At 40.9% G+C, this 27,949-nt stretch overlaps 2 protein-coding genes across 2 annotated transcripts; one reads left to right on the top strand and one right to left on the bottom strand.

The window, feature by feature from the left end:
* The first annotated feature begins 4,927 nt into the window (after nt 1-4,927).
* Nucleotides 4,928-8,255, top strand: hmgn1b (high mobility group nucleosome binding domain 1b). The gene is made up of 6 exons (XM_073479348.1): nt 4,928-5,103; nt 6,588-6,611; nt 6,790-6,819; nt 6,909-6,947; nt 7,037-7,144; nt 7,236-8,255. The coding sequence occupies exons 1-6, from the start codon at nt 5,086-5,088 to the stop codon at nt 7,281-7,283; spliced, it is 267 nt and encodes an 88-aa protein (XP_073335449.1). The 5' UTR covers nt 4,928-5,085; the 3' UTR covers nt 7,284-8,255.
* A 3,852-nt stretch (nt 8,256-12,107) lies between these two features.
* slc37a4b (solute carrier family 37 member 4b) lies at nt 12,108-25,268 on the bottom strand. Its single transcript, XM_073479550.1, has 10 exons — nt 25,179-25,268; nt 23,807-24,276; nt 21,440-21,672; nt 18,231-18,477; nt 15,406-15,558; nt 15,232-15,317; nt 15,032-15,142; nt 14,864-14,929; nt 13,539-13,677; nt 12,108-13,436 (listed from the first exon to the last, which is right to left on the bottom strand). The coding sequence occupies exons 2-10, from the start codon at nt 23,952-23,954 to the stop codon at nt 13,270-13,272; spliced, it is 1,350 nt and encodes a 449-aa protein (XP_073335651.1). The 5' UTR covers nt 23,955-24,276; nt 25,179-25,268; the 3' UTR covers nt 12,108-13,269.
* Nucleotides 25,269-27,949: the final 2,681 nt, after the last annotated feature.

The following is a 27,949-nucleotide window of genomic DNA, read 5'->3' as shown; positions in this document are numbered from 1 at the left end:
GTAACTAACAAGTGGAGGCCGACCGACACTGGATATTTGTGAAAATTGCAGATATTCTGTTATAATGTACTGTATTTACATAGAATATATACACAAAAACACACTGTATTTCAATTATTCCTCAAATGTTGTAGAACACTTGTGACCACAATATGTTTGTAATGAGGCAGGACATTTTACAATTCAACAATTTACTTTATTGTCCAAAAATCACATCAGTGCACTGAAACAGTAAATCTAGCTGGAAATTAATAATATTCATATTAATAATATAAATACCCCAAGCATCTTTTTCTGCATGATGTCCTGTGAAATAATATGTTTTCATATCGGCTCATAATGGACCACATACTGTATATGCTGATAACATATTTCTGTGATAGGCCAATGTCAGCCAATAATATCAAGCCAACTGATATAGCAGTCCACCTCTTCTAGCAAGTATAGCTTTCAAATAAATATGGTATAGTAAAGAGCACAGTATTTCTCTCTCTAAAAGGTGGTGGAGTGAATAAAGTATAAGTGAAGAGTATAAAGTGAATAAAGTGGAGATACCCAAGTACAAGTATTCATGTATGGTTATTGATTAAATGCTCTCAGTTAGCCAAGATTGCACTGCTGTGTGTATCAGTCAGGTCTGCCAAAGTGGGGCCCGCAGGTCAAAGTTATATGTATCTGTTTATACTGACATAATACTGTTTTTGTGAGGACTATGGAAGCCCTTAGAGGCAAGTGAAAACAAAATGAAGGAACTTGTAAGCCATAAACATAGGAGAGAAAACAATTAGATTACACTTAGAAAATGAATCAACAGAATTTTTTATTCTCACTTGCCTCTTAGGGCTTTCATATAGTACCATTTTACATCTACAATACAATACAATGCAAGGCAAGGCAAGGCAAGGCAAGGCAAGGCAAGGCAAGGCAAGGCAAGGCAAGGCAAGGCAAGGCAATACAATACAATACAATACAATACAATAGGTGCTTGCTTCTGGCCTGTGGTCCACCATCAAGACTCAGTTATAAAAGTTAGTGCACCCCTGGTATTAGATGTTCCTTCTCTGCTCATGAGTTGAATGGATAACATTACACTGACAACAGGAAACCAAAGCAGGGATGTTGGCATACTTCTTACACAGTAAGTAAGTAAGTGAGACTAAAATGCATGCAGAGATTGTATTTGTTTCAATAAGAGTTGAGTGTGTTGCCAAGTGAATTGGACCAACACACAATGTTTAAAATGTTCCAATGTCTGTGGTACTTACGCAAGAAATATGACGACCTGTGTTTTCAATAAAACTGTTTATTACAGTGCTTTGTCATAACCAATCCTACAAGGCCCTTCGTGTTTACCAGACAATATACATTATTCATGGGCCTGGCGATTATTTCTGTCTCATACCTATATTAACCAATTACAACTTAGCAGATCTGTGCCATAAAGGAAAGCTCGTGTATTTTAAGAGTTAATTAGGAATATGACATGTGAAGGGCATGCAGGGCCCCAGCTCTGTAAACCCTGAAGCTCTAAACAAGGTAAGACAGAGTAGAAATGCTGTGTTTGTCGATACTTGCCTGAGTTAATTAGTCAAAACAAAGATGAGAAACACCCAGGAGAACTGGTTGTTGTTGTTATTAAGGTTGACACTAGTTACTCTGTTGCAAACTGTTGAATACAAGTGGTTGTTTTGAGTGGCAACAACAGATACAGGTACCTGATGCCTCTCCCAATCTTTTGTCAAGTGGGCCAGTAGGGTGTAACCTCCTGATGGCATTACCATAATAACACTGGCAAGCATCAGTATGTGACTAATTGTTTACACCTCTTCGGCCCCAGGGAGCAGACAGAAACCTTTTGGACAAAGTGATTGAATCTATAGGGTGTCAAATAGGGGGTGGGCCGCTTGAGTCGGGTGCAAATTTTGAAACCCGCTTTTAAAAGATCAATGGATTTTCTCATTACGTCTGGTCTGTGTCGCTATTTCATCCTCTTCTTTTTTTTTCTCCTCGCCTTTATAAGAATTCAGGTTAACTTATGAGATATTTGCATAAGGGCAGCAACAGAAACAGAAGTATATATTCATATACTTCTGTTTCCAAAGAAATCCTTAACCTAGTCTTCTGTGTGTAAACATTTAAGTTTAGATGTGTGGCTGCTTTTCAGGAACCTCCTTTGTACAACATAATTTGTTCAATATAATTTCATATCTGATTAAATTGAATTAAGGCCTCAGATAATGGGTGTGTGGCTCTGAAAGTAAATTAATCAAAGATATGTCGTTAAACCTGCTGTAGCAAAATTATAAAGTGTTGTTTAGCAGAACATCAGATTAGATTGACTTTATCGGCCACCTCAGCAGAAATGTGTCTTTGGCTTTTCCTAAAGTACAGCAAAAATACTTACAATGCACAAACATACAAGCTGCCATGAAAGCAGACATGTTCAGATTTCTCTCCAATATCTGATGAAACTTTGTGTTTAGATTACTTCATGGCCTGCACCACAAGCCCAGTACCTGAGATGTGACCTGCATGTATTCAAGCATTTGTTAGCAGTAAAATGTGACAAACAGGGTTGGAGAGAGTCTCCACACAAACTTAAATTTGGTGTGTTGATGAAGGTTCTCAGTCATCCAGGTCATGGTAATTCTAAGTACTGTATGATAGGCAACTGGACATGTTTCAGTTTCTTCAAGACGTCTCACCTCTCATCCAAGAGGCTTCTTTAGTTCTAACTGACTGGAGGGGAGATGCAGACTTTTAAACTCTGCGTGGGAGTGTTCTTACAGAGTCGTTAAGGACACATGTGAGCTCTGAGTTTCAGAGTCGTTAGAGCCACTTGTGGGTCGTTGACCAAACCAGCCTTCATGTGGGTTTCTAAGGCTAGGTGAGCCCAGGTGTGAATGGTTGTTAAGCTGTCTGGGGAGGGAACTCAGTACTGCATTGTAGGTGGGTGATAAGTAATGTTGTAGGCCTCCTCCTATGTTCAAAGACGGCCGTTCCAATTTCATAAAGATGGATTCTTTTACTCCTCTTTCAAACCATGTGTCTTCTCTGGCCAAGATGTTTAGATTGTTGTCCTCAAAGGAATGATTTTTCTCATTCAGATGTAAGTAACGAGTGTGTTGTCAAACTGCTATAGAATGTGGTCCTGCGGGAAATGCCAGTTCACTGTGAATTGCTGTGTCCCAGTGATAAAAACCTTAAAACAAGAAGAAGGCCTGAAGATAAGACGGATATATCACCAAATGGAATACCGTGAAAAATATTTGGCCTATAACCAATCACGTTGGAGGTGACAGTGTTACAGGCAAATGCAATTGTAAAAACATGATTTTTTTGTGAGAGCGAAAATAAAAACGTCTTATTACACTATAGTGATTGTGTCTTTTACGAGGTGAGTACCTTGAAAAAAAGCAAATATTTGGTGGATATTATATATCTTCTAGTACAACACAATTAATGTTGCAGCCACCTTTAGTTGTTTTAAATATCACCTCATCCAGTCAGCAGGATACCTAGCAACTTTGAATTCAGAAAGATTTGTGGTGTTGGAGCCGTAGAAAATTAAGTCTGCTCGGGCACATCCTCCTTTTTTCTCACCTTATTTGAAGTGCAAGTAGATGAACTTTGTGAAGCTCATTTTTGAGAGCATGTTGCCTCTTTTATGTGGTGTATTTCCTGCTGAAACAGGATGTTGGAGTGTCCAGAACACAGAGAGGAATCATTTATAAATCCATTCAGATAAGGACATAAGAAAGGTTTTATCTATGATAATTTTGCAGGTTGAAATTTTCTTGCAATCGTCATTATCATAATCATATCCAAAATGTCAACCCAGGTTGGATAAAAAACTACTGTCTATGGTGCACTTTTCTCATCTAGCATACTAGAAATACACTCCAAAAGAGCTGAGTAATATTAAAAACGAGTCCTAAGGCAAATTGATCCTGCAATATGAAATTTTAGAGAAAATTATTAACAAAATGATGTGCTTAGTGAGTAAATATCTCCTTCAAAATACAGGTAGGCTACTTTTGTGAGCTACACCCCCTACAATCCTCATAGAAAGGGATTAAATTAACATAACAGCCTAACGATTTTTTTAAAAATATAAATCAGTATATACAAAATAAATTGTAAAAGATGGAGAATTTATCGTCTCTTCTCTTCGGCAGTAGACATGAATAATTCACACAACACTCATTGTTTTATTTTGATGAGGACAGTGGGGGAGACGACAGTCAGGGTAGTGTCTGTATCCTTCACTCAGGGGAAATGAATGAATGTCTCCGTGCTCAAATGTCTGAAATGACTTCAGCACACAGAAAGCTGGAGCGCCGCCGCCGAGGAGTCCTGTTTGGGCTGCACGCTCACAATGAAGCAAGTGGACGGTGACAACACCGCGAGGAGGTCGCACAGGGGCACACACACATGCTAGGACCTGTACTCACAACTATCCTGTCGCCATTTTCCCAAGCTAAAATACAAAAGACTCGGTCGGGGGAGCACACACCCCTCTCTCAATCTTTTACCAATACACATGCCACATTTTCTGTTTATCACTCGTGTTTCGAGCGCAGAACGTGTCTGCTTTTCGCATATATCAGATTCAGTGCTCGGACATGTTGAAGTGTAGCATTTTGCTGTGGAGTTAAAGCCGTTCCGAGCGAGGTGAAAGCAGATTTAAAGACATTTTTTGCCTTGTTATACCAGATGGCTGCACAGACAGACAAATAGCTCGCCATATTTGTTGACTGACGTGTGACGTATCCACACAGGTAGAAGCCCAGATTTGAAATCGTGTTGCTGACCAGTGTGTCGTCCAATCAGCGTGCAGCAGAGGCGGGACAAAGCCCAGTCAATCACTCAGGAACTATAACGGTTTTAATAGGGAGGGAGGGGGAGAATCCAATCCGGTTTCAGCTAGTTTTTCTTCCAATGGAACATTAACGTCTCGCTGCGCCGTGTTAGACTGTACTGGCACAGCTTTATCTTGAATATACCACTGTATTTTCTCCTGTATTGAGTAACATTTAGCTCTTTTTTTCTTTTTTCAAAAAAAACACCCCACACAAACCAACCATGCCTAAAAGGAGCAGTGTGAGTAGACCGACATCTTTCATGCATTCAGTAATACAGCATTTATAACCCCCAACTGCAGTTTGTGAAATTGGGCTTGTTAAGTTGTTCGGATGTTGATACCAATGTCCGCTTTCTGTTCCGAGTGAATGTCAACAGTATCTGTCCGTGCAGCGGACAGTTAGTTGGTGTGTCGGCTCTGTTATGATTTTGTGAAGTGGCTGATTCTTGGTGTTATCTCTCTCTCGTGCAGAGATTATCTTTGTGCCAAACATTCTCCGTGTGCTGGGTTATTATCTTCTGCTTTTTTTACCGCATTGTAGCGACATGCACAGTTGTAACAGTGTGTAAATACATGGATTTGCAGTGCAGGACAAAGCGGGGTCGTTTTCTCTGTCGATGGATCGCTTTTCTGCAGAGAAAGTTGGCGGCATATTGATTGTTTCCTATGGGGGTCGTCACGCTGGATACTAAAGTTTCTGTGAGCGAAAATGGGGCCGACATAGACAAAGTGTAAAATGTAAAAGCATGTTGTTCGGTGGGAGTTTGGCTGCACTGTTGTGTTGTTATATTCTGGGCTGGCGCTACGTTTTGTTTCTGGCTTCCATGTGGGACATAAACACTTTTAATGCGATTTTATAACGACGCTTTATCATTAACCGAGCGTGCATGTGTGTTTTTCATTAAGACATGGCCGTCGTTATCTCCCCCGGGTGGAAATGCATTAGTCGTGTTAGCGGAGTGTCTTCTGTGTATTGTCGGCTCAGGCCAGTCGTAGGTTATGCAATGGCGAGCCTCCGTCAGCGAAGCGCTGCTCTTGTTGCTGGGGGTTCTAGTAGATTCTGCTACCAGATCGACAGAGTCGCTGAGCATCTCGGAGTGACTCTTTTCAAATTCATGGCGGGAACACTCGCTACACTGCTCGGTTTTCTCCGTACACAGGCAATCCCATTTATTACCAATGAATGGATGTGTCGGGAGGAGGCGGAGTCCGCCCCCTCCTCCACCGGAGTTTTACAGTAGGCAGAGCACTTGCAGGAGGTGGGAGAGCTCGATCACATGACACCAGATAAACTACGTGCATGTCAAAGGACACTTTTTCCTTGTTTTATTATTCTCCTGCCAACAAACGTAGGATTCGTTTTGATTTGCTGCAAGGCAACACGTGACAGTCCTAATTGACATGACTGTAAACATGCAGCCTGCTGAGTGCGTCTCACTCAGCCTTGATGAGGTTAATATGCATCGAGGTTTTCCCCCCAGATTATGAGCTCTATTGTGTATGCTTGTAGGACACATTTTAGCCAATCAGAGTGCTTGGTCTCAACTAAAACATGTATGAAGCTGGATGTGCAGCCATAGGCTAATATTCAACCTGGAAACGCCCACTTCACAGTTACATAAGTAATACTTAAAGACCATACAGTCCCCCCCAGCCATCACAGCCACAATAAGATGCAGACAATTTCCATAACCTAATTTGTCTTTCTTCTGTTCCCTTACAGACAGATTCTCAAGGTGACGCCGTTGTAAGTAATAATCTAACTAACATTTATTTTTATTTATTTTTTTAAGAATCTGTGTTTTCTTCTAATTCAAAATAATAAAACAGTTAGTCCAGACACCCACTAGGGGTCAGTAACAGCCCTGTACTGAGAGCCATCGGCTGATAAAAGTAATCAACCTGTCTGTTCCCTCTCTCTGCAGCCCAAGAGGAGATCTCTCAGGTTGAAAGACGTAAGTACAAACAAGCTCAGACTGTCTCAGACAATATGTGTGCTGTTATCTGCGTTCTTAAAGGTGACATAAATGCTTTGTCTCCACAGAAACCTCCAACTAAGGCAGAGGCCAAACCCAAGCCAAAGGTGGAGTCTTATTTACTTCTGATTAGACTCATTTCTGAAACTCAAATGTTGAAAGAGTGACTAATGTGGCTAATGTTGTTTTTTTGCAGAAGGCACCTGCAAAGCCTAAGAAAGCCAAGGAGGTGGAGAAGGCCAAGCCTGAGGAGAAAGCACCAGAGGCCCCTGCAGAGAATGGCGAAGCCAAAGCTGAGGAAGAGGTGAGAGCTACGGTTACATATATAAACATGTGAAATTAAGTTCTTTCTTCTTGGTGATGGGACTTTGACACTCTCAAATGTTGTCTTCCAGGCACCAGCTACAGACGAAGCTGAACAAAAAGACGAGGCAGCAGAATAACATCTCTTCAACCACGTCTTTTACCAGTGCTCCCTGTACCTCTTTTCTTGTACAATTCAGGGGAATATTTTTATCAACTATTTTCTAAATACAGGTTTTTTAGTAGTTTGATTGTAGAGAACACTTTTTTTTAATGAAAGAAAAAAGTCAATTTGGAGACGGGAATTTCATCACATCCCACAATTTTGCATCGCCATGAAATAAATGCGGTCATTGTTGTTACTGTCGGTGGATTTCAATTTCAGTTTTAAATGTAAAGAAGGGGAGGGACGTGGGGCAGGTTACTGTGTCGACACGCAAGCACGACGTTCACAGGAGCTGGGGCAACAACCGGAAGAGCTTGCCTGCGTGGATTACATTCCATATGCTTTATAAGGGACAGTGTATGTAATCTGTGCTGGGGTGGGAATGGACAAAGTCACAGGGCAACTCATTGTTTTATTGTTTATAATGACGAACAGTGTTTTAGAATGTTTGTAAGCTTTGTTCCTATATGTTAACTCTTGTACTCATGCAGTTTTCTTAACCAATCTGATCAATAAAGCTAAAATTCCTCGTACTGGAGCTCTCCCTATCACAACTGTGCATCGCGTGTGTTGGTTGTATCTCTGTTCTGTGATAGCATCGCAATAAATTTGTATAGCTGCTGTGAAAAAGGTTTTCAATCTTTCTATATGCAGTGTGTAATGGTACATTGTAAGGATGGTAAAAATGGAATTTGTTTTCTTAGCCAAGCTAATGAGGTGTGTAACCATAAAAAAATAAACTGTTGAGACGGGCTTCTTAAAGGCCAACAGACAAACTGTACATTTATTTGAGATGTCAAATGCATACCAGCAGTAGCAATATTCCTGTGAGTTTTAGGTATCTGTATCAAGTACAAGTGTGCAGTTTTTCTTTTCATTTGTTTATAGATGTACCTGTGTAATGATTGTTCTCAACAAACCAATAAAACTTGGTTGGTAGTTGTTACGCTGTTTCATTCTGAAGAGTTGGTTCATTATTAAGGTTGCTGACAGAAGAGTGTAGAAACATGACCTGTTGCCTGACAGACAAAGCTTTAAAAATGTTAAAGGGAAAAGTAGTCTTGCTAATGAGGCTTCATGAAAAATACTAGCAGAAAAAATGTCACTTTGATAGTGATATTATATATAAGTGATAGGTCACTGACTGATCAGTCACAGTTTGAGAAGGCCATTATGGAAAAGAGACTTAAAATAACACACTGGAGAGTGTGACAGTAAACACCTCTTATGCTTACTCTCTTTCTACTTATTGTCCAGCTATAATAGATATTAAACAGGTGAAAAAGACGGGTTCAAAGACAGCAGATGCAGCTCAGTCCATGGTCTGGCTAAAAAAGTGCAATAGACAGTAACTAAGTACATTTACTCATCTACAATTTTGAGGTACTTATTTCCATTTTCTGCTTTTTTTTCTTTTTTTTTTACTATATATTGTACTTTTACTCTACAACATTTATTTGATACCTTTCGTTATTAGTTTCTGTGCAGATTACAGGCTGCTTCAGAGCCACAGTAGTGCATTTATAACTATATTTTATCAGCAACCTGATAAAAAAGTAAGAAAAACACTGATTCCAAAAATCACAAAAACGCTGACTATTGGATCTAATAATAGTCCGAGTCGACTCCTAGTACACAGTGTATACATACATGTAAATATATGTATAATGTACTTTTACTTGTACTTTTGATACTTGAGTACAATTAATATAGGATATATAAGATTTCTACTCAAGTAACACTGGTATGGGTGACTTTCACTTTTACCAATGTAGTACCTTCACTTTTACTCCAGTATGACTCTGAGTACTTTATACAACACTGGCAGCAGAACAGCTACAGTTTAGTCAAAGCATGATCCTGAAGAAACACGACTGACCGTTGAACTCCTGCAAAACCTTCGGGATCCAGATGTTCCTCTCAGCACCAACACAGTCTGATAATGATGCTTTAACAAGCTGATCATACAGCTTCAGCACCATGGACAGCTTCTTCTGTTGGACCGCTGCTCCATCAGCTGCTGTTTCCCTCACCACAACATCACGATGAGTCACGACATCACGATGAGTCACGACACTTTTCACAGAATCAGATTCAGCTTCTGTTTGTAAACAAACATAAAATCGCGCGCTCCCACGTATCTTCGATTCAGGAGCGGCAACACGTTCACTTCCGGCTCTGCTGTGATTGGCTGCAGTGGAAGTTTGGAGGCGGGCAGAAGATTCACCTGACCACCGCACCGTCCTGGTGAGCAGGAGCAGCTAAATGTAACACTGTACCCCGACATTCAGTGTACATTATGTATTATATAAACCTCCTGTATGCAGTCTGGTCCAGGGTTTTTAAAAAGACAGTTTTCAAGTTCACTTTCACATGTGAAGGATGTTCATGTAAAGGCCCACATTTGTGCTGTGTGCAGTTTTCTATAGGCTATATATATATGTATATATATGTATATATTATTTTAATGGTACTGCTTTGTAGTGAAAAGCACTGAGTATACTGAGTGTACATGTACACGTGTTGGTGAGTTAGCAGTAGCTGGCAGTATACTGTGACTCTGGTCCATCTCATCTCCACCTGTCTGACCTGGTCTTGTTTTGTGTCTTGAAGATCTTCAGCAGCATCAGATTCTCTTTATACCACAAAAACTGTGTCACTGTTAAAATGACCTTTTAAAAATAAAGGTGCAAACATAAGAGCTGAGGGCTGAATTTCAGCCCCAGTACATCACTGACTCAAGTACTGTACTCAGGTAAACATTTAGTTATTTAGCTAAATATTTCCACTTTATACTCGCTACTTGACTACATTCATTTTGTTGACACATGATAAAGGTATAAAATATGATGTATTGTTAGATTAAACTATCCATTAGTGTATAAAGAAGGTACAATATCAATATGCTGCTGTATGTACAGTAACTTTTGTAAAACTCTCCACACCAGATGGTGGCAGGAACGTGCTTTAACTGAGTTCAGCAGCTACAACATCAGAATGCTGCTTACATGTTGATTCACTATCTAAATGTTATTTATCATCTTTTACACTCTAGAACAAGACTTTATGCATAATGAATACTTTTATTTAGAGACTGAAGTACATATTACTAATAATACTTTTATAATATAATAATAATAATAATAATAATAATAATAATAATAACTTTTAATTGTAATCCAGTATTTATACCTTGTGATATTGCTCCTTTAACTTTAATAAAACATTACAATAATCTTCCATCCTGGCTCTTAATGTATACCCAGGTCAAATATATATAAGTAAGTGACCTCCCCTGGACACTGAGGCCTGTTATGACTCTTTTTGGTCACCTTGCAGATCAGAGAAGAGGAAATGTTTCTCATGTAATATCTAATTAAATGAAAAACCAGCAGAGAGGGTTGTAGTTTGACCACTTTGAGCCTCCAGAACAGCTTCAGTGCTGTTCGTCAGAGATTCTTCAAGTCTGTCAACTCACAAGTCTTCCAAAATATTTTCCCTCATTTGGTGTTTTGGTGCTGGAGAACCTGCCAGCTGATGAGCTGGGTTAAAATCTTGTTACTGAAGGCTTTAACATATGATTCATATCATCTTCATCTTCATCTTCATCAGTCTTTGTGTGCCTGACGGCACAGAGGGAGTTTTGTGCTAAAAAGATTGTAAGTGGAAGATACACACTTGATTTATCAGACTTCTGAAGCCTCACATCAGCTTTAACTGAACTTCAGAATATACTTTTGTACAGATTGAGGACTGGATTTTATCCCTAATAAAGTCATGTTTTTCTGTAAGTGTTACTATAACTTTGTGCTAGTGATGTAAAGTCATTAATCTGCTTATTTAAAACAAAACACCTCATCTTAAAGAATCTGAAGTGCCCATTCTGATTCACATTCTGATGATGGCAGATTGTCCTCCTCGATGGACACTGACAACTCCTTCTCCCTCTTGTATTTCTGTTTCTCTTCCTTCTCCTGTCTTTCCCTCTCCTTCCTCTCCCACTTCTCTGATGTCATGGCCCACTTCTGGACAAATCATTGGACCATTCTTACTCTCTTTCTCCTAGAGCTCCTGTATTTCTATCTCTTCATCCTAAACGAAGGAGAATTAAATCTTTCCGTGGACTGCTCTGACTCCTCTCACATAAAAAGGTGGACATCTACAGGAGACGGAGACGTATCCACTTCCAGGTCAAAGGATTCAAGAGAGACGATGTCTCCAGGTAACTGAAATCTCTCCTTCCCTCTACCACTGGGAGCCTTCCAGGTGGTAGGCAGCTCCTTGTCCTCTTCTGTACTCCTTCCAGCTTGTAGAAGCCTTGTGTCTCCATGAGACAAAGGGCTCTCACCCTTTCGCGTGCTCTCCTTCCAGATGGCAGAAGGGAAAGGTAAAGCAGCTGAAAGGAATTTTTCTCATTTTTTGTTGATTCTGGTGAACCCTGTGGACCAAAGCCTGTACGTACCACCAGACTACAGAGCAGCTTCTTTTCTCAGGCTGTGAGAATCATCAATTCATCCTCAGCACTCCACCAAAAAAAGTTGAAATGTTATGACTTATCCAACCTGGTGACAAGAATTAAGAATAACTATAATAACTGGTAAGAACTTGTCTTTTCTCTGATGGTTTTGTTTTCTTATGTTTGTCATATAGAGGCATCAGTATTAAACTGAGATGGTTTCACAACCAGTTAAAAGTTCCCTGTGGTAAGTTTAAGGACAGTTTAAGCATCTTTAGTGCAAATGGATTTTTGGGCACTTCCAGTTTTTTTTTTCCTTTTTACAGATAAAAACAAACCAAACAAAGTAGTCTTCACATTTCTTAGATGTCTTTAACCATTTCAGGTTCATTATGCAATTCCAGTTAAATTTTCCAACATAGAACTGATTGTAGACATATTGGAGTTGTCAAAACTCACAGATTTTAGAGATGAGAAAGGTAACAATATAATCCAGTGTCATAATTGCTGTACACAGCTACATTGGCAGTGACAAAACCCCTGTAGCAAAGGTTTGTTGTTGACCCTTAAAAACGTGTCAGATCACAAAAGCTGACGTGGCTGAAGAAGTCTGCACCAGTTATATTCTCTATCATGTACCATAGAACTGTGTATAAAAATAACATGATCTCTGATTACTACATTTCAGTGACATGATGAACCTTTTGACATTTCTACAAACACTTGAGGTATTAGTGAAATGACTGACACATGCTACCACATTTGTGCAAATTCCTAGACTAGCAGTAGCCTAGAATATACAGGTCCATTAGTGCACATTCAATAAGTTAAATATACACTGAACAGTAACAACATTAAAGGGACAGACAGGTGAAGTGAATAACACTGATCATGTCGTTACAATGCAAAGTTCTGCTGTGAAACCTTTGGCCCTGGCCCCAAACAAACACTTGCAGAAGTACTCCCTCTCAAGGCAACAGCACTCCCTGCAGGTTTCCCAGCAGAACATTGCACTGTAACAAGATCATCTGTTATTCATTTCACCTGTTAGTTAATGTTGTGGCCGATCAGTGTAACTGACCTCCAGTGAAGGCAATGTATGCAATGAACGGCACACATTAACGTTTCTTGACAAAAATCATCCAACCTTTACATATTTTCATGTCCAGGTCCTTTTTAGCATCCAGCTGTCGTAAAAAAGCAAATTAAATGTGTCAACATGAAATCAGCCTTTAGGATTATGTGGAAGCACTAAAGCGTTAGCTTGTGATGACCAGTTATCTTCTAATTTATCTCTGCGCTGGTGAATGTGTGGACAAACTCAGTATAGCATGTGACGAAAGTATGTGATGGTGAATGCCTCACACTCAACTTGACTGGTTTTGTTTGGTCTAACTGGAGTTGTAATAATGTGCAGTGTTCTGTATACAAGGGTGTCGATGGTTCACAGTCCATCTTGTCACAGAACAGGACATCAACAGTTGGCTCATTTCAGGAAGATACATTAGTCCATTTTCTTGGCGATCCGTCCCATTTTGGTGCGCATGTTGCGTAGCAGGAAGAAGCCAATGGTGGCGACGCCCATTGTCACTTCGGCTATCCAGAAAGCCATGTCCCAGCTGTGTTTTTTGGCAATAGTGCTGAAGGGAAGACCAGCCATAAAAGCCCCCACTGTAACAAAAGTAAGTGTGTTTAGCCACATGAATGAGTCAACACTGGAATACTACAGTGACTGATGCATGTTTCTGCTGGTCATGTGGATGTGCAGCTTACCATTAGCCATCAGGGCTACAACAGCATGAGACGTTCCACAGAAATTTGAAGGAGCACTTTCACTGGCTATCACCCCAAACAAGGAAATTGGTCCGTAAGAAGAAAATCCAAACATAGCACCGAGGAAGAGGATCCAGATCTGTGTATGACAAGATGAAAATGTGAAACAGGGTTCTAAGCCTTTCTAACTTTCAGTACAGTAGTTTTTCAACCCGACCTCATCAGAGGAGGTAACCGTTCCACCTGATGTCTAATCCGCAGTGTTTGTTCTGGTAACGGTCTGGCATGGAAGGCCATGGGAAGGGACAAGAGGGAGTGAGTCTTGACATAGGCTGGAAAGGCAACCAATGACCAAATTATCATATTTTTAAAAGGATATTCAGGATACAGTCAATTCATTCATGAGACATCAGACATGTAATATGGACTGACCCACATTCATATGAGTCAGCTGTCATTCTGTTCTGTTAGAGGAAAAACTTAACTGATTCATTTTATAAGAACCCAATCATATTTGAGATGTACTTTTTTTAAGTTTCTCAAGCACCTTAAAAGAGACCTATTATACTTTTTGTTTTTTTCCTTTCCTTCAGTATTTTATATTATGTGTTCTTATGCATGAAAAAGATCTTGAAAGTTAAAAAGCCCAAAGTCTGCATCAACAGAAGCTCCTCTCTCCCACAGAAAACACTGCTCCTGAAGCGCCCCGTCAGTAGGCCTGGCCTTGATTCCGTGACTTTGGGTCCAGTCCTGGTCACAGTGCTGACTATGTCAGATTCAGACAGTTGCATAGTTTATGTCTAATGGCTAGTTTGGCACGTAAAAACTGATTTAGCATTTAGCACAGCTGCTCTACTGTTGTTTGTGGTGCTGGGCCAGGCATGTGTGAGCTGACCAATCAGGGGAGACTGGGTATTCAGGAGGGGGGTCCTTAGAGAGACAGGAGCTACAACAGAGCATTTCAGACAAGAGGGGGAATGTGTTTTTTGAGCTTTAAATCAAGTAAACCTATTCTAGTAGAATCCCAAAATAAAACGATGAACCTGAAAATGAGCATAATATGTCTACTTTAAAAAGTTACAAAGTGCTGTTGTTTAAACAGTTGAGGTTAACAATTTCTTGTTGTGTGCTGTGATTTAAATTAAGAAAAGCATTTATCTGCACATTTATTCACATTATGTGTTCAGAAATGTATTTAAAATGTATTGGGTGCACCTAATTATGTGCTGGTGCATCTACAAAAAAAAGTTAAGCGCACCAGAGCAATCAGTGTATGAAGTTAGTCTAGAAACCTGCCATGAACCTCATAAAATGTGTGAGTATACCTCTTTTTCTGACACGCCAGTGAGGACAGAGACAGGATGAAGGACCTGAGCCCAAAGAGGAGCCTCCTGAAGAGAGAAAAAAAGCTCTCATGATATCTCCAATACTGGCAACATGTACATTTCAAGCATTTTACACAGTAATGACAGAAATTAAATTGAAATTATTACCGAGATTTCAGGTGTGATGGTGACTCTGAAGAGGTACATGGACACATACATTCCGGCCATCATGAGAATGAGCAGACCATGGCGAGGGTTGCCATGGGTGCCCAATCCTTTCTGGAGGAAGTCAAAGAGAAGATGTTTTTAATACTAACCTCTAATAATCCAAGTCATTTATGCTTAATTGGTCCCTTTGTGTTACTCACCCGAGCTACAGCTCTGTCAGTGATGAAGCCTGATGCGAGACTGCCCACAAAACCTCCGACCTCCAAGGCACTCATGTAGGTACTACCTGTACAACACAGCTGTTGTGAGCACCCCTGACCTGTCAGATTAAGTGAAAACGAGTGCGAGGTAATGGAAATTATTAAAATACATACCCATGAGAACAGTCTGGCCTTTCTCCTGCATGAGGAACAGCTGTCCCCAGTCAGTGGCAGCCGTCTTCACCCCAAACACCACCAGGTAGCCCAGAGACAGCACCCACAGGAAAGGAGAGAGGAGGAACTCACTCAGGGTGCTCTCACTGTTGCCTGAGGAGACATCAGCAATGAGTCAATGTAAATACACTAGTAAGTGCACTAGTATGAGTGGGTAATCAAACTATTTTAATTGCCTATTCTATACAGCATGTCAATCACATGGTGTCCCATCTAATCAGTAATATCTGGTCATGGTATACAACTATTTATACTACATATACTACTGTTTATTTCAGTTCTGAAATTTCCAGTCTTAGACAGTCACAACGTTTTGTTAAAAATCCACACTGCCATCTTCTGGTGACAACAGTCTACAGACAGAAGTTTAAAAAGAGTTGTTTACTCATATTTACTATATATGCAGTAAAATGCAGCGTGGCATACTTTAGAGAATGGGAACTCAAGTCTTCAGGTCCATTTGCCAAATTCAACAGAATCACAGGTCGAGGAAGGAAGGATTAAGAAACTGACATTTAAGTTCCAAAAACCTCACAACTATGTGCACAACACACAGACAGAGACAGCGATCCAAGAGTTCATGAGACAATGTTGATTCCTTGATTTTATATTTATTCTGCTGGTAGCTTCATGTGACAATTTCAGCTGGTGGAGTTTTCCAGGTCTTTACTGTACAAAAACTTTGAAAATGGGCACCTGTAATGCCATAGTAGTCTTTAACACACTTCAAATTGACCACAGTTTGACTGCAAATTAAACAAATTGGTCTTGTGCTTTCCCAGGGTAAAATGAACATGTATTTTTCTGTTCACTCATGCTTAAACAGTTTTCTTTCTAAACCTTTATTTGCATCTGCTAGTTTTGAACATGCCTTTTTTCACGCTAGCCTCTACCTCTCATACCATCCTTGCTAACTCTAGCTTTGAGAAGCTAAAGGGTGTGTTAGAGGTGATATGATAGCAGTGTGTCACTCAATGATCTGATCAGGTGCATTGAAATATTGATTCAGGTCCAAATTAAAATTGACTTTTAGTCCATATCCAGCCAAGAAATACAAAAAGAATATGAGAAGTATAAGGATATAAATAGATATAAAAGATTAAAAAAAATATTTATATATATATATATATATATATATATATATATATATATATATTTGTGTAATATTAGTATAAAAATGGTTGAGTGTAATTTCCATTACAGTAAATGTTTTTTTTTTTTACAGTAAATGTAAAATGTACATATGTATCAATTGTAGGCAGATTTTAGAATAAAAGAAGACTGTACATGGTCGGGGAAAGATGCTCCGGACACAATTCTTCATCATGGTGGTTTGAGGGGAGAAGCCTTTTCTGAGTCTCTCTGTGCTTGACTAGGCAAATTCCTCAACAGCCATGAGGGTAGAAACAGGAATAGTCAATAATGAGTCATAATTACTGTTAAAAGTGGTGTGGTTAGCTCCGGGGCTGTAGTTTAAAGTAGAGTTTACAATTCAACAGAAGCAAGGACATGTCTGCGAAGTTCTTCAACACATTTTTGCAATAAAAAAAGTTGGTATCCTAAAGAATAGCTTTAGAGGGATAAATAAACACATGAAATTTTAGGAATTCATCATAAAACTGCAACCACATATTTGATAGTATGTGGTGGCTGTATGGTATGTGGCTGCAACATTAAAACGACTGGGAAAAAATACATTTGATATGTATAATGTACTAATGTATGTTTGGGAAACACAACTGAAGTCCAGTCCTGTATAAAGATGACCTTTATCTAAGCTGTAGTTTTCTGATATGCTTACATTCTGTAAGATCAGCCCAAGCTGAGTATAAAAAATATATTTTTACCACTTAGTTAACACAAAGTATGAACACTAATATGAATTCCAAGCTATCTTAATCCCGCATGCTACTGCCTCTGCCCCAATACCCACACAGTCAGCTGTACAACACCAGTCCAGTTGTTGGATGAAGAAGCGCACGACATGCTGGATTCTGCCTGGATATTAATATTCATTGTTCATAGTGTCACTGCATAGTGTTTCATGTTCAAACACTGTGCAGTTAAGAGTAAATATTAAGCATAGGGATGCAATTAACTATAACTTGAATGAGAGGCAGAAAATATTCACATTTGAGAAGCTGGAACCAGAGTGCTGGTTTGAATGTTGCCATTTTTGCTTGGACCCCAGCGCTATTAGACAAGTTGCTGATTAGTTTTCTGTCTATCGTCTACCTGATTAATGGATTAATCATTTCAGCTCTGATCAAAAAGCATTTCCTTTTATCAATGATACTAGACAGAAACTGTTAAAGATAACTGTTTTGTTTCTCTCTTGTACATTAGGCCAACCTGCTCCTGGATAACCAATGTTAATTGTATGAGACTACTCCCAGATCATGACTGGGTGTTTTCATTTTCATCAGTCATCTGATTGTAGCTCTAACTCTGTAACAGTCAACCCTACTTATTTGTTGATTTTGTGAAAACTAAAAAAAACAAAAAAACAAGCTCCATTCAGCCATGTATCTGTGGGATATCCTCTTTAATCAAGTGTGTCCCAGTGAGCTGTGATAAACCTCCAAACACTGCAGTCTGAACAAGTACCTGGATACTGGTGCAGTAACCAGAACTTCATCATACAACTTGGCACCTGTGGGTTTGAGTGTTGGGACAGACCCACTGCTGGGATGCTACAACCAAAATGGAGCTAACTTGGCACCATGTGATTGACATGCTTTGAAGTAACCATCTTCTTTACTTACCTCCTTTCGCCCCCTTCTTGGCTGCAGCCTCGATGCTGGGCAGGCCCACATCCTTTGGCTCGTTCTTTACAAACACCAGACATACAATTGAGAAGCTAGCACAAACGATGCCCGACATGGTCATGATAGTCCTCCAGTCGTAATACTGCAGGAGCACTGTGACCAGGATTGGACCCAGACTCCCGGCCAGGTTCATACTGCAGGACAGCACAGACCACCATGTTCCAAACTGGGAGGGCTCGAACCACTGATGGAGAAGAGACACAGGAGAAGACAAAGCACAGAGGAGTCAACATTTACAAACTCCTATAATGCAGGTAAATGTAAAGAATGCATACTTAAAGTTGCACTATGCAACTTTTTTAAAAGCCTGTATACAAGAACAAACAGACTTGTAGTTTGAGTTATGGTTGGGTGAGAACAAAAACAACACGCTGACCATCTGGAAGTCCTATGTTCAAGAATATACCCAAAATAGATACCAAAAAATGACATAGTGTACGGTTAGTCCACTTTTCTGAAGCAACGAACAGGCCAAGGTCAAAAACATGCTGCTTCACTTTAAGAGGCAATTTAGGGAGGGACAAACTAGCAGAAACATTACGACAGTCCGACCTAATAATAAAACAGACTTCTGCATTTACAGCACATTCTTTTTCCAAAGTGCAACACTGTTCAGATTCTTCTCTCGTTTTACTGCTTCCGCAGAAATGGCACCAGCACCACACGCCCTCATGCTGTAATACAGCCGAGTGTTGCCAGAAGCATTCCTCACACAGCGCAACAGAATGACCAGTAACGTGATAATCCACTGGGCAAACACTTAAGGCTGCCCTCAGGCTGATTTAACACCATGTTGATCCACAGTGTGTGGATGTTGACTCAGCTGGGGGACAGGAGCTCTACAGTTGGAGCAAAATGGTGCAGACTTGGAGATTTTAAAGATGTTCGCTCTCACTGGAGAAGGAAGACACCTTTGGTCCAAGTTGTACTTCTTTTGGAACGATCTGCTGAGGATCTTCTATAAATACATTCTCCTGTAATCTGATCCCCTTCAGCATGCGGAACAACTGCCAAAGCCTATTTATTCCCAACCTTTGAACACTGCTACTTCTCAGGCAGCTTCTCTCAAGCCTTAAGTTGTCTCTGAGGACAGATGAAGATATAGCATGTTTGATCTCCAGTCTATTCTCTGTGTACACCAAAGAAATGACAGTTTAAATATGCTGATGACATGGCTTTGCAGGGTCTTTTCCATAAAATGTCTGATGTTTCTGCATATGTTGTTCAGGTTTCCAAGCTAGAAGAATGGTGTAAGTCCAGCTCATTGTCATTAATGTTGGGGAAAAAAAGGAACTTATTAGACTCCATACTGATACTGTGTGACCAAACATTCAACTGTTCTTAGTATCTGGAACAAACTGACTTTCACAAATAATGTTGAGTTTTTTAAATAAGAAAGCTAGTTTTTAGTGACTGTTTTTAACTAGCAAACTAAAAGAGGTTTTGGGTCAGTTATGATGTTTTGGAAAAAGTGTATGTCATCTTAGTAGAGAGCACCTTGTTTTTAATGTCTTTGTCTAGTAGGGGCAGGGGCAATAATTTTATTAGATAAGAACAAGCAGAGTAGGATTGTTAAAGGGTAACTCCACCCATTTTACAAATTAAAATGTGTTTCATGGTCTTGGGGAATACTACTGCATATGTGGAAAAAGTAGTGTAAAGCTTTAAATAAATAACCTCCAGTGATGTCACTCATTTGTCAGGACATTTTTCTTCCTTTTCAAAAACTGGAGCCTACATTACCAATAATGCAATTTAGACACTGAGTGACATCACTGGAGAGAATTTATCGGATTATATGCAGCTTCTTCTGGAAACATAAAAGGCTTTGTATTATTTTCTCCACATATGCAGTAGCACAAAACAGCAGGGAAGATAGTAGGCCGCCAACAAAAGCCATTAGGTGATCTTTGCAGCACAGCTGTACACAGGAAAGACCTGTTGATCCCTCCACTCTGAGTTTCAGTTGCTCTCCTCAAGGCTGCACTATAAAATAAATATGCAGAGCAAAGAGAAAAATCTACAAGAGCTCTTCTACTGCTAAATACATATTATGTGTCAACAAACCACAATAAACTTAAAGACCCCCTCCAGTCAAAAAATGTGTTTTTTCCTCTTGTTCCAACAGGATGTTTGAGCTTCACTGTGTAAAAGGACATCTGTGTTGAGTTTGACACCAGAGGCCTAGTGTAAATTCAAGTGTAAAATGTTCTCTGTGCTTACTGAAAATCACAAGCATTATTTGTGACATCACAAATAGTTTGGAAGCCAATCCTGGTCCAATATTCAGCATACACAAGTGGGATGTGGAAACTTGAAGCCTCCAGCGCACATACACCAGACTTGAAAATTGACTTTCCATATCACAATTATTTGCATAATCATAGATTAAGGATATTCAACAACAGAAAGAAGAGATGTAATTTTGAGGACTTTAATTAGATAATGGAACTTTCTGTGGAAAAAAGTTGTCAGAAACAAATTATTAAGTAGAGTGATTTAAATACATCATAAAACTTGTCTTGAGGGGATCTTTACATATGAGCATCTAGGCTGTAAACCCTGGGCATGAATGCATTGACTGTTGTAGCGTGAGAGACATTAGTTCTGTTTTTATGTTGTTGACATGAGATGAGACCAAAAGTTTATTCTATTCTATTCTATGCCATAGACTTGTAGAATGCTTTATGTTTTGTTCAAACAGCAATTACTCCCAAAGTCTTGCCTATAATGCATACCATTCAGCAGACTTTAATGAAAGCTATCTGTGAATGAGGCTGTGCAGATAGTTACTGTCATTTCTCAAACTGCTGTGACTGCCAATATAATCAATTCAGACTTGGACAAGCAGACAAACCAGGCAGTGCTACCTCTGGCCCAAAGGTCAGTATGGTCTGACAGCAATGAACAGGATTTCTCCAAGCACTTCCAACAACCAACAGACAGGTGCGTGCTCTCCCCAACAGTAAAGACAACACGTCTGGCAGCAGGTGGCTCTCACTCTGGGGGTTACACCCTTTCACTTGCTGCCAAGAATTATCACAGGCGTCATGGATAGCTTGAATGTTGAGACAGGGACTTCCTTTGGCTCTGAACATTACAAATACACTCAATAAGAGATCTGTGTAGCATGCGTTGGCTATTACCTTGCGCAGCACCTTCCCACATGGGGGCCAGCCACAGCCTTGTCCCAAGCCATTGACGAACCAGAGCAGTGAGAACATGGACACAGTGGAGGACCAGGAGAAGGCTACGTTGATGCCCCCCACCAACAAGAGGCCAATGGAGAAAAGCCAGCGGGCGCTGATCCGATCCGACAGCACGCCGCTGATGAACTTACTGATGGCGTAGGCCATGGTCTGGCTGCTGGTGATCATACCTGCACAGACACCAGGAGGGTTACTACTGAAGCAGTTCATGTCAGTTCATGCAAGTCATCTCACTGCCAAGAAAATAACATCAGAAATTTACAGTACCCAAAGGACAAATTCTACTGACATTGGTGATCCCCTGACCTTTCCGATAACCCCACCATGAGATTGACATCCGTGATTAAAGGTCCAGTGTGTAGGATGTAGTGGCATTTGAGGTTGCATTTTGCAACCAACTGATCACTCTCCCATATGGTATGCACTGAATACATGACAGGCCCTCTCTCAAGCCAGTGCTTGGTTTGTCTGTTCTAGTCTACGGTAGAAACACTTCTGTAGTAGACTTTCCGCTGATCTGATCGGCTATATCGGATCGGCCGATATTTTGCATTTTTTGCAATTTGTGAGCTCGGCGATAATGTCTTAATTCGCCGATCCATCAATGACGTCGTTGTCGTGCTGAAACTCCCCGCAGATGCTCCCGTTGGTCGTAATTTCATTTCGACTCACGACATGTCGCTGATAAAACCTTCGTTTTCTTCTTAGTATGACTTTTTAGTGGACTTTGTGTGGTGGTGGGTCGTTTGCTGGCCGTAGCAGAATCCATTACTACCCAAACACTAGTTTGGGTCCACCGCGCTTGTCTTCTTCCGGTATCCAAGGACACGCATTCAGTGTCATCCGACGTCATGTCCGCAAGACTGCGCGGGAAATTCGGACACCGAATTGCAGTACATTATGCAGCACATAGCCTGTTCAAGGCAATGGAGAGATACATGGGTGGGCTCATTCTTTTTGGTTTTGAACGCTTCATCACCCATTAGCATTAAAAAACTTAAAATGCATGTTTATTTTTTTACAAATCCTGCCCCAAGTTTCTTTAATATCCTCAGCTGAACTTTGCAAACTAGCAACGGTTAGCATTATAACCGTGAGTGTCACTGCTGATGTTAGCATTTAGCTCAAAGCACCACTGTGCCAAAGTAGTTTAATGCAGAAGCCCAGCAGTGTGCTCTTTAATGGTGGATTGCATCTAGTTTAATATTCAGTACACCCTCCACAGTTCATCAGTTCTGTTAAGCTATTTATAAGCGTTACAGCTATTCATTGAGGTTAAGTGTGGTGCTAGAGACCTCTTTCATAGTTGGCTATGAGAACAGATACTTCACATTGCAAAATGCTGTATTAGACAGTAATACATTTCATGTGCTGTCAGGAGAAAGGGGGTGGGGTGGGTGAAGCAGGGTAATAGTGAAGCTGACAATTCAGCACTTCAAAGAATGATACAACTCTAAGTGAATAACCTTGAACAGACTGGAAGCAGATTTATCTGTATCCAACTGTTTTCAGTTTGCTACAATGCATGTTACTACAATTACACTGTGTATGTTTGGCAACTAAATAAGCAAGATTTGGGAATTATTGCACAATGTTTATACTGAACAATAACACCATTACGGACCTAATCATTGCTTAAGACGTTCACCCAAAAATTAAAATTCAGTCATTATCTACTCCCTCTCTTGCTGATGTAAAGTCAGGTGAACTAGTTCACAAAACATTTCTGGAGCGTCACAGCAAAACTGTTGCAGCATTCTCCTAAACAACTGAAGCAGATGGGGACTTGTTTCAAGACACAAAAAAAAGCAACTATAAAAAACAGAAAATGGCTTCATACAGGTCATCCAGCGTAGCCCAAGTCTCTGGAATGTTGACAGTCTTTTTAAAGCTGCAATCTTCTCTGTAGCTGCTAAACTTAAAGTGTTAGCGCGCACCTCGTCTGCAGTCTGTGCATAAACTCGACCACACGTTGAGGGTGTAATTAACGTCTTTTCAAATCAATTTGGGACCTCAAGGCTTCCAGAGACTTTGATTACACAGGACAAGCTGTATGGAGCCATTTAGGTTTTTTTTCAGTTGTTTTTCCCCATCTATTTCAGTTACTTAGGAGAATACTGCAATGCTGTTTTGCTGTGAAGCTCCAGAAAAGTTTTGCGGACTACACAACTTCATCCAACTTTCCGTCGGCACAGGGGTTCAAAGATGATGACTGAATTTGAATTTTTTGGGTGAACTTGTCCTTTAATGAAATATTGCTTAAACCAGACAAAAGAAAATTCTCCATTAATGCTACTGTCTTACCCAAGTCATCCTTGTCCAGTTCAATCTCCTCCATCACAGAGGGCATGACGAAGGAGAAGGTCTTCCTGTTAAAGAAGTACAGCGAGTAGCCAATGAACATGCTGAAGAAGATGGCTGCACGATAGTAGCCGTAGCCTGTGGCCCCCATGATTACACCGAACAAAAACGGACACAGACGAGGAAAAAACAAGTCTTTTCTTCAGTGGAGTCTTGTATTTGGGTCCTCTGGCATCTAGATTACAGCCAATCAAGCTGAGAGCTGTGCTGTTAACAGAAGCCGGTGTGGGACTGTCATCAACGCCATCAACTACTTGTTTGCACCAAGATAGTGGAGATAAGAAACAAGACGCGGCATTGGCTGAAAGGAGAAGCAGTCCTCACAGTGCTCCTCTTGCAGGCTTGTGGTTCTGTCTATCTGTGAGGCTGCTGCTTGTAGAAGCCTGGGCAGAGGAGTGAAACCTTACACCGGCCTGAAAATGAAAACAACATGACAAAATGAGACTTAAATTAGAAGTAATTGCCGCTGGTTATTCTTGGACTGCAGCTATTAGCACTTTAAGGACAACTTAAGGACAGTTAGTTTGATTGAGCTTAATGGGCAGGGACAAGATCATTTAATGTTTTTCTGTTCAGACACACCACTTATCAGGTGCTTTACAGAGAGACGTGATGAAATGAAAGGGTTTAATGTTGTATGTAACTTGAGTCTTTATAATTACACATTACAAACTTTCTTCTCATGACAATATGGTGTATGGAGCTGCCTTTTTTTAAAAGTTAAAGACCCTGTGAATGGTTGTGAGGTTGTCCTTGACAAAGTAAATTTATTGACCTGCAGCTCAGCTTATCCAGTAGCTGGTCATTGAATATCAAAGTTGTCCCTTTAACTGGCTTGTTTGTCTGCGGTCAACTACTCAAGAAATATCCTGTGTCACACACTGGGAACCTTACATGACCGCTAACCTTTAGTATCCTTTCATAAGCCACAAACATTGATGCTGCGTTCGTGTTAACGCTAGCTTTTTAACGATAAACGATATCCTAGCTTGACCGTTTGAACCCGCTTCAACTCACCGAGCTGCCACTTTGACAGAGGCTGTGACAGACAGTGTATACAGCGACACTACAGATGAAAAATGGACTTAAACAATCACGAAGCAGAAGCATTCTTGCTAACTTTAAGATACCCTTGTACTCGTGGCGGACTGATTTGTGGGGCGGTCCGCGGGACGTTATTTCACTGTTCCTCAGGCCTATTTCAGCAGACAGCCGGCAGAAAGCAGGACGCAGCGATGCTCTGCGTCGTCTCATACACCGCCCTTTAGCCTCTCACTCCTACACTGACTGAGGAAATGCCCGTAAAGCTGGTTACCTTTCATTCGCGACCCTCTCGCTGATCCCATCCATGCAGCAGCAGGACGACGCGCGTTCATGAATCTGCAGCTCCTGAGCGCGTCCCCGCGACTGAGGAGAGCCAATGAGCCGCCGCGGCAGAAACACACAGGTCCTTTTCACTCGCCGCGTTATCGGCGCAGCGAAGGCCCGCCATTCCTCCGCCTTTGTTTGTTCACACCGAACCGAGCAGCTCCGACGTAAAGCCGCACCAGTGTGAATGGGGCTACTGTCTGCTGCGGGCCACAGCTTCAGTCACTGCACCACGAGTCCAGAATGCATCCCAAACAACTACTGAGTCATGTGCTCAATGTGATAGCAGGTCAATTCTCACGCCACTAAAATCCATAATTAATTTGTAATACCATTGTGTAAGTGTGCAATTCTCAGGACACAGACAACATGGAGTCCTTTAGTGGTTGTGAATGCTGGAGGCAACCGCAAGTTCTTCTTGCCTTCTCTAGTTATTAAAGTTAGCCGTTGAACATGATAAACTTAACTTTGCATCAGCATATTAGCCTTGTCATTCTGAGAGGGATAAGTTTGTGTAATATACAGATGTGCCTAAGTACAGCTTCAAAGAGCTAGCATAGGCTCAAAGTTGTTTTTGCCAATTAGTTTTTATTGAATGAATTGTATGTCCCTCTTGACCAGGATATTTGACAGACCATGTTGACAATGTGCAAAAAATGAAATACCACTTGAGGGGCAAAATTTGTTCCCACCTCAAGAAAGACAATGTCCTACATTTTACATGTATTACTGTACAACTACTACACACTATAAAAATAAAGCTGTATTTGCAGGAATTTTATTTTTTTAAAAATTAAATCCATACATTTAACAATTGCTTGTTGATGTTTTTGAAGTTGTTGGAGAAACCGGAGCACCCGGTGTAAACCACACAGGCATGGGGAGGACATATTAACTCCGCACAAATAGCACACATACAGCTTGGAGATGTCGGCAAGACAAATACCAGATAGCAAATTGTTGTGGCCCAGATCTGGCCCACACAAGACACGTCCATGGATGTGCCTTGTAAAATCTTGCTATCTGGGATGGTAGTATCGTCAGAAAGACATAGTATGGGGAGCATTTCTAATTGGCAAGACATCGGAGAGACATCTGCATTTTTGTCAACATCTCATCTTCTTCTCGTCATACTACACCGACGTCTGCGAGATATATGTGTGCTGCTGTGGGAGGTGACCACCACCATGCCCGACATAAATATTAAGTGTAAATACCATGACAAGCCAAAATGCATGGTTAGCTTGTCATGGTATTTACTGGCTGTCCACAATAGAGAGGTCCTTGGTGTTGATGTATGATGGCATATGTGACAGCTTGAGTTGTTCTGATTTGAAGCTGACCTACTCTCCACTTCTTCTTCTGTTTCTTCAGTTGAAAATTGTCCTGGTTATGCAGTTAGTCCTGTCTAAATGGGACAAGGTACTACAGGCTGTGGGTTGCAGTAGCGCTGCAGAGGGTCCATGAACATGTCGTAAGTCAGTGAGGTGGCCAGGATACCCACAGAAATAAGTGTACCTGCAGCGCTGAGGCCAACTTTCAATCCTATTTTCAGTTGACCTTTAACACAGCGGTGCCACAAACTACTGGTCTGAACCTCAGCAGCTCGGGGTTCTGCAGCTTGACCCTCCAGGAGGTTGTCATCTCTCAGCTTCCCAGCTGGGTCGGTGTGAAGTTCCTCTACCAGTTGCTGATTGTACTCAATTGCACGGTCTTGCTTTTTTATGGGCTCATCTTTATCAAAGACTTGTTGCTCAGCCACGTTCAGTAGGCGCTGAAGATCTTGTACAGCTGTTTTCAGGATTTTGTTCTTTTCGTTTGTCTCTCTGTCAGAGACTCATGTTGAGACAGCTCATCGGCTGTGCTGTCATGCTGCTGCTTAAGAAAGTCTTCACTTTCCTTAAGAGCACGCACTGTAGCCGTCAGCTGTTTAATCTATTTCTGGTTTGTCTCTTTTAGACCTTTAAGTTGGACCCCCTCAGCAGTGAGATAGTTGACGTCCTCATTCAGAATATTCTCTTTGTTCCGAAGACTGCAATGCCACCCTCAGTCTTTCGATCTCTCCTTGTTTTTTGTACGTCAGAGTTTTAAGGTGGGCCACCTCAGCAGTCAGGTTCTGGTCCCACTCATGTTTTCTTCTGATTTACCTGCAGATGATGAACTTCTGCCCCCAGATTTTCATTCTCTGCCTCTTTTTTGTCCATGGTAGATTCAAGGAGGGCCATCTTCTCAGTAACGTACTTATTCTGCATGTTCGGCGAGTTCTCAAGGTCCCGCAGTTCCCGCACTGCTGCAAAAAAGTTTTTATTCTCAGTCTGCGTCGTCCGTTCAAGGAGTTCAAGTTCAGCCACCTTACTGCTGTGTGCTTGCTGAGCCTGCTCTGCACGATGCTCAAGGTCATACACCGCTGCTCTCAGCTGTTGAATCTCTGCTTGCTTTTCCTTATTCAGACTTTCATATTGGGCCTTCTCAGCAGTGAAATTTTCTACCTGCTCGTTCAGAATCTCCTCTTTGTTCATTTTGTAACTTTTAACTTAAAACAATTTTCAACACTTTTTGACGCACTGCAAGTCACCAAGACACCAAAGCCGTGCGCACAGACAGAGTTCACCCAGGCGACACCAGAAGACAGCCCAGAGTTCCCTTCACAAAAAGACATTGGATTTCAAGGATTAAAACCGCACGGAGTAAAAATGTGTGTCAGTTCAGCCTAAATGC

Source organism: Pagrus major, chromosome 13, assembly GCF_040436345.1.
Source record: "Pagrus major chromosome 13, Pma_NU_1.0".
Classification (NCBI taxonomy): domain Eukaryota; kingdom Metazoa; phylum Chordata; class Actinopteri; order Spariformes; family Sparidae; genus Pagrus; species Pagrus major.
This window is presented reverse-complemented; position numbering and strand designations above follow the sequence as displayed.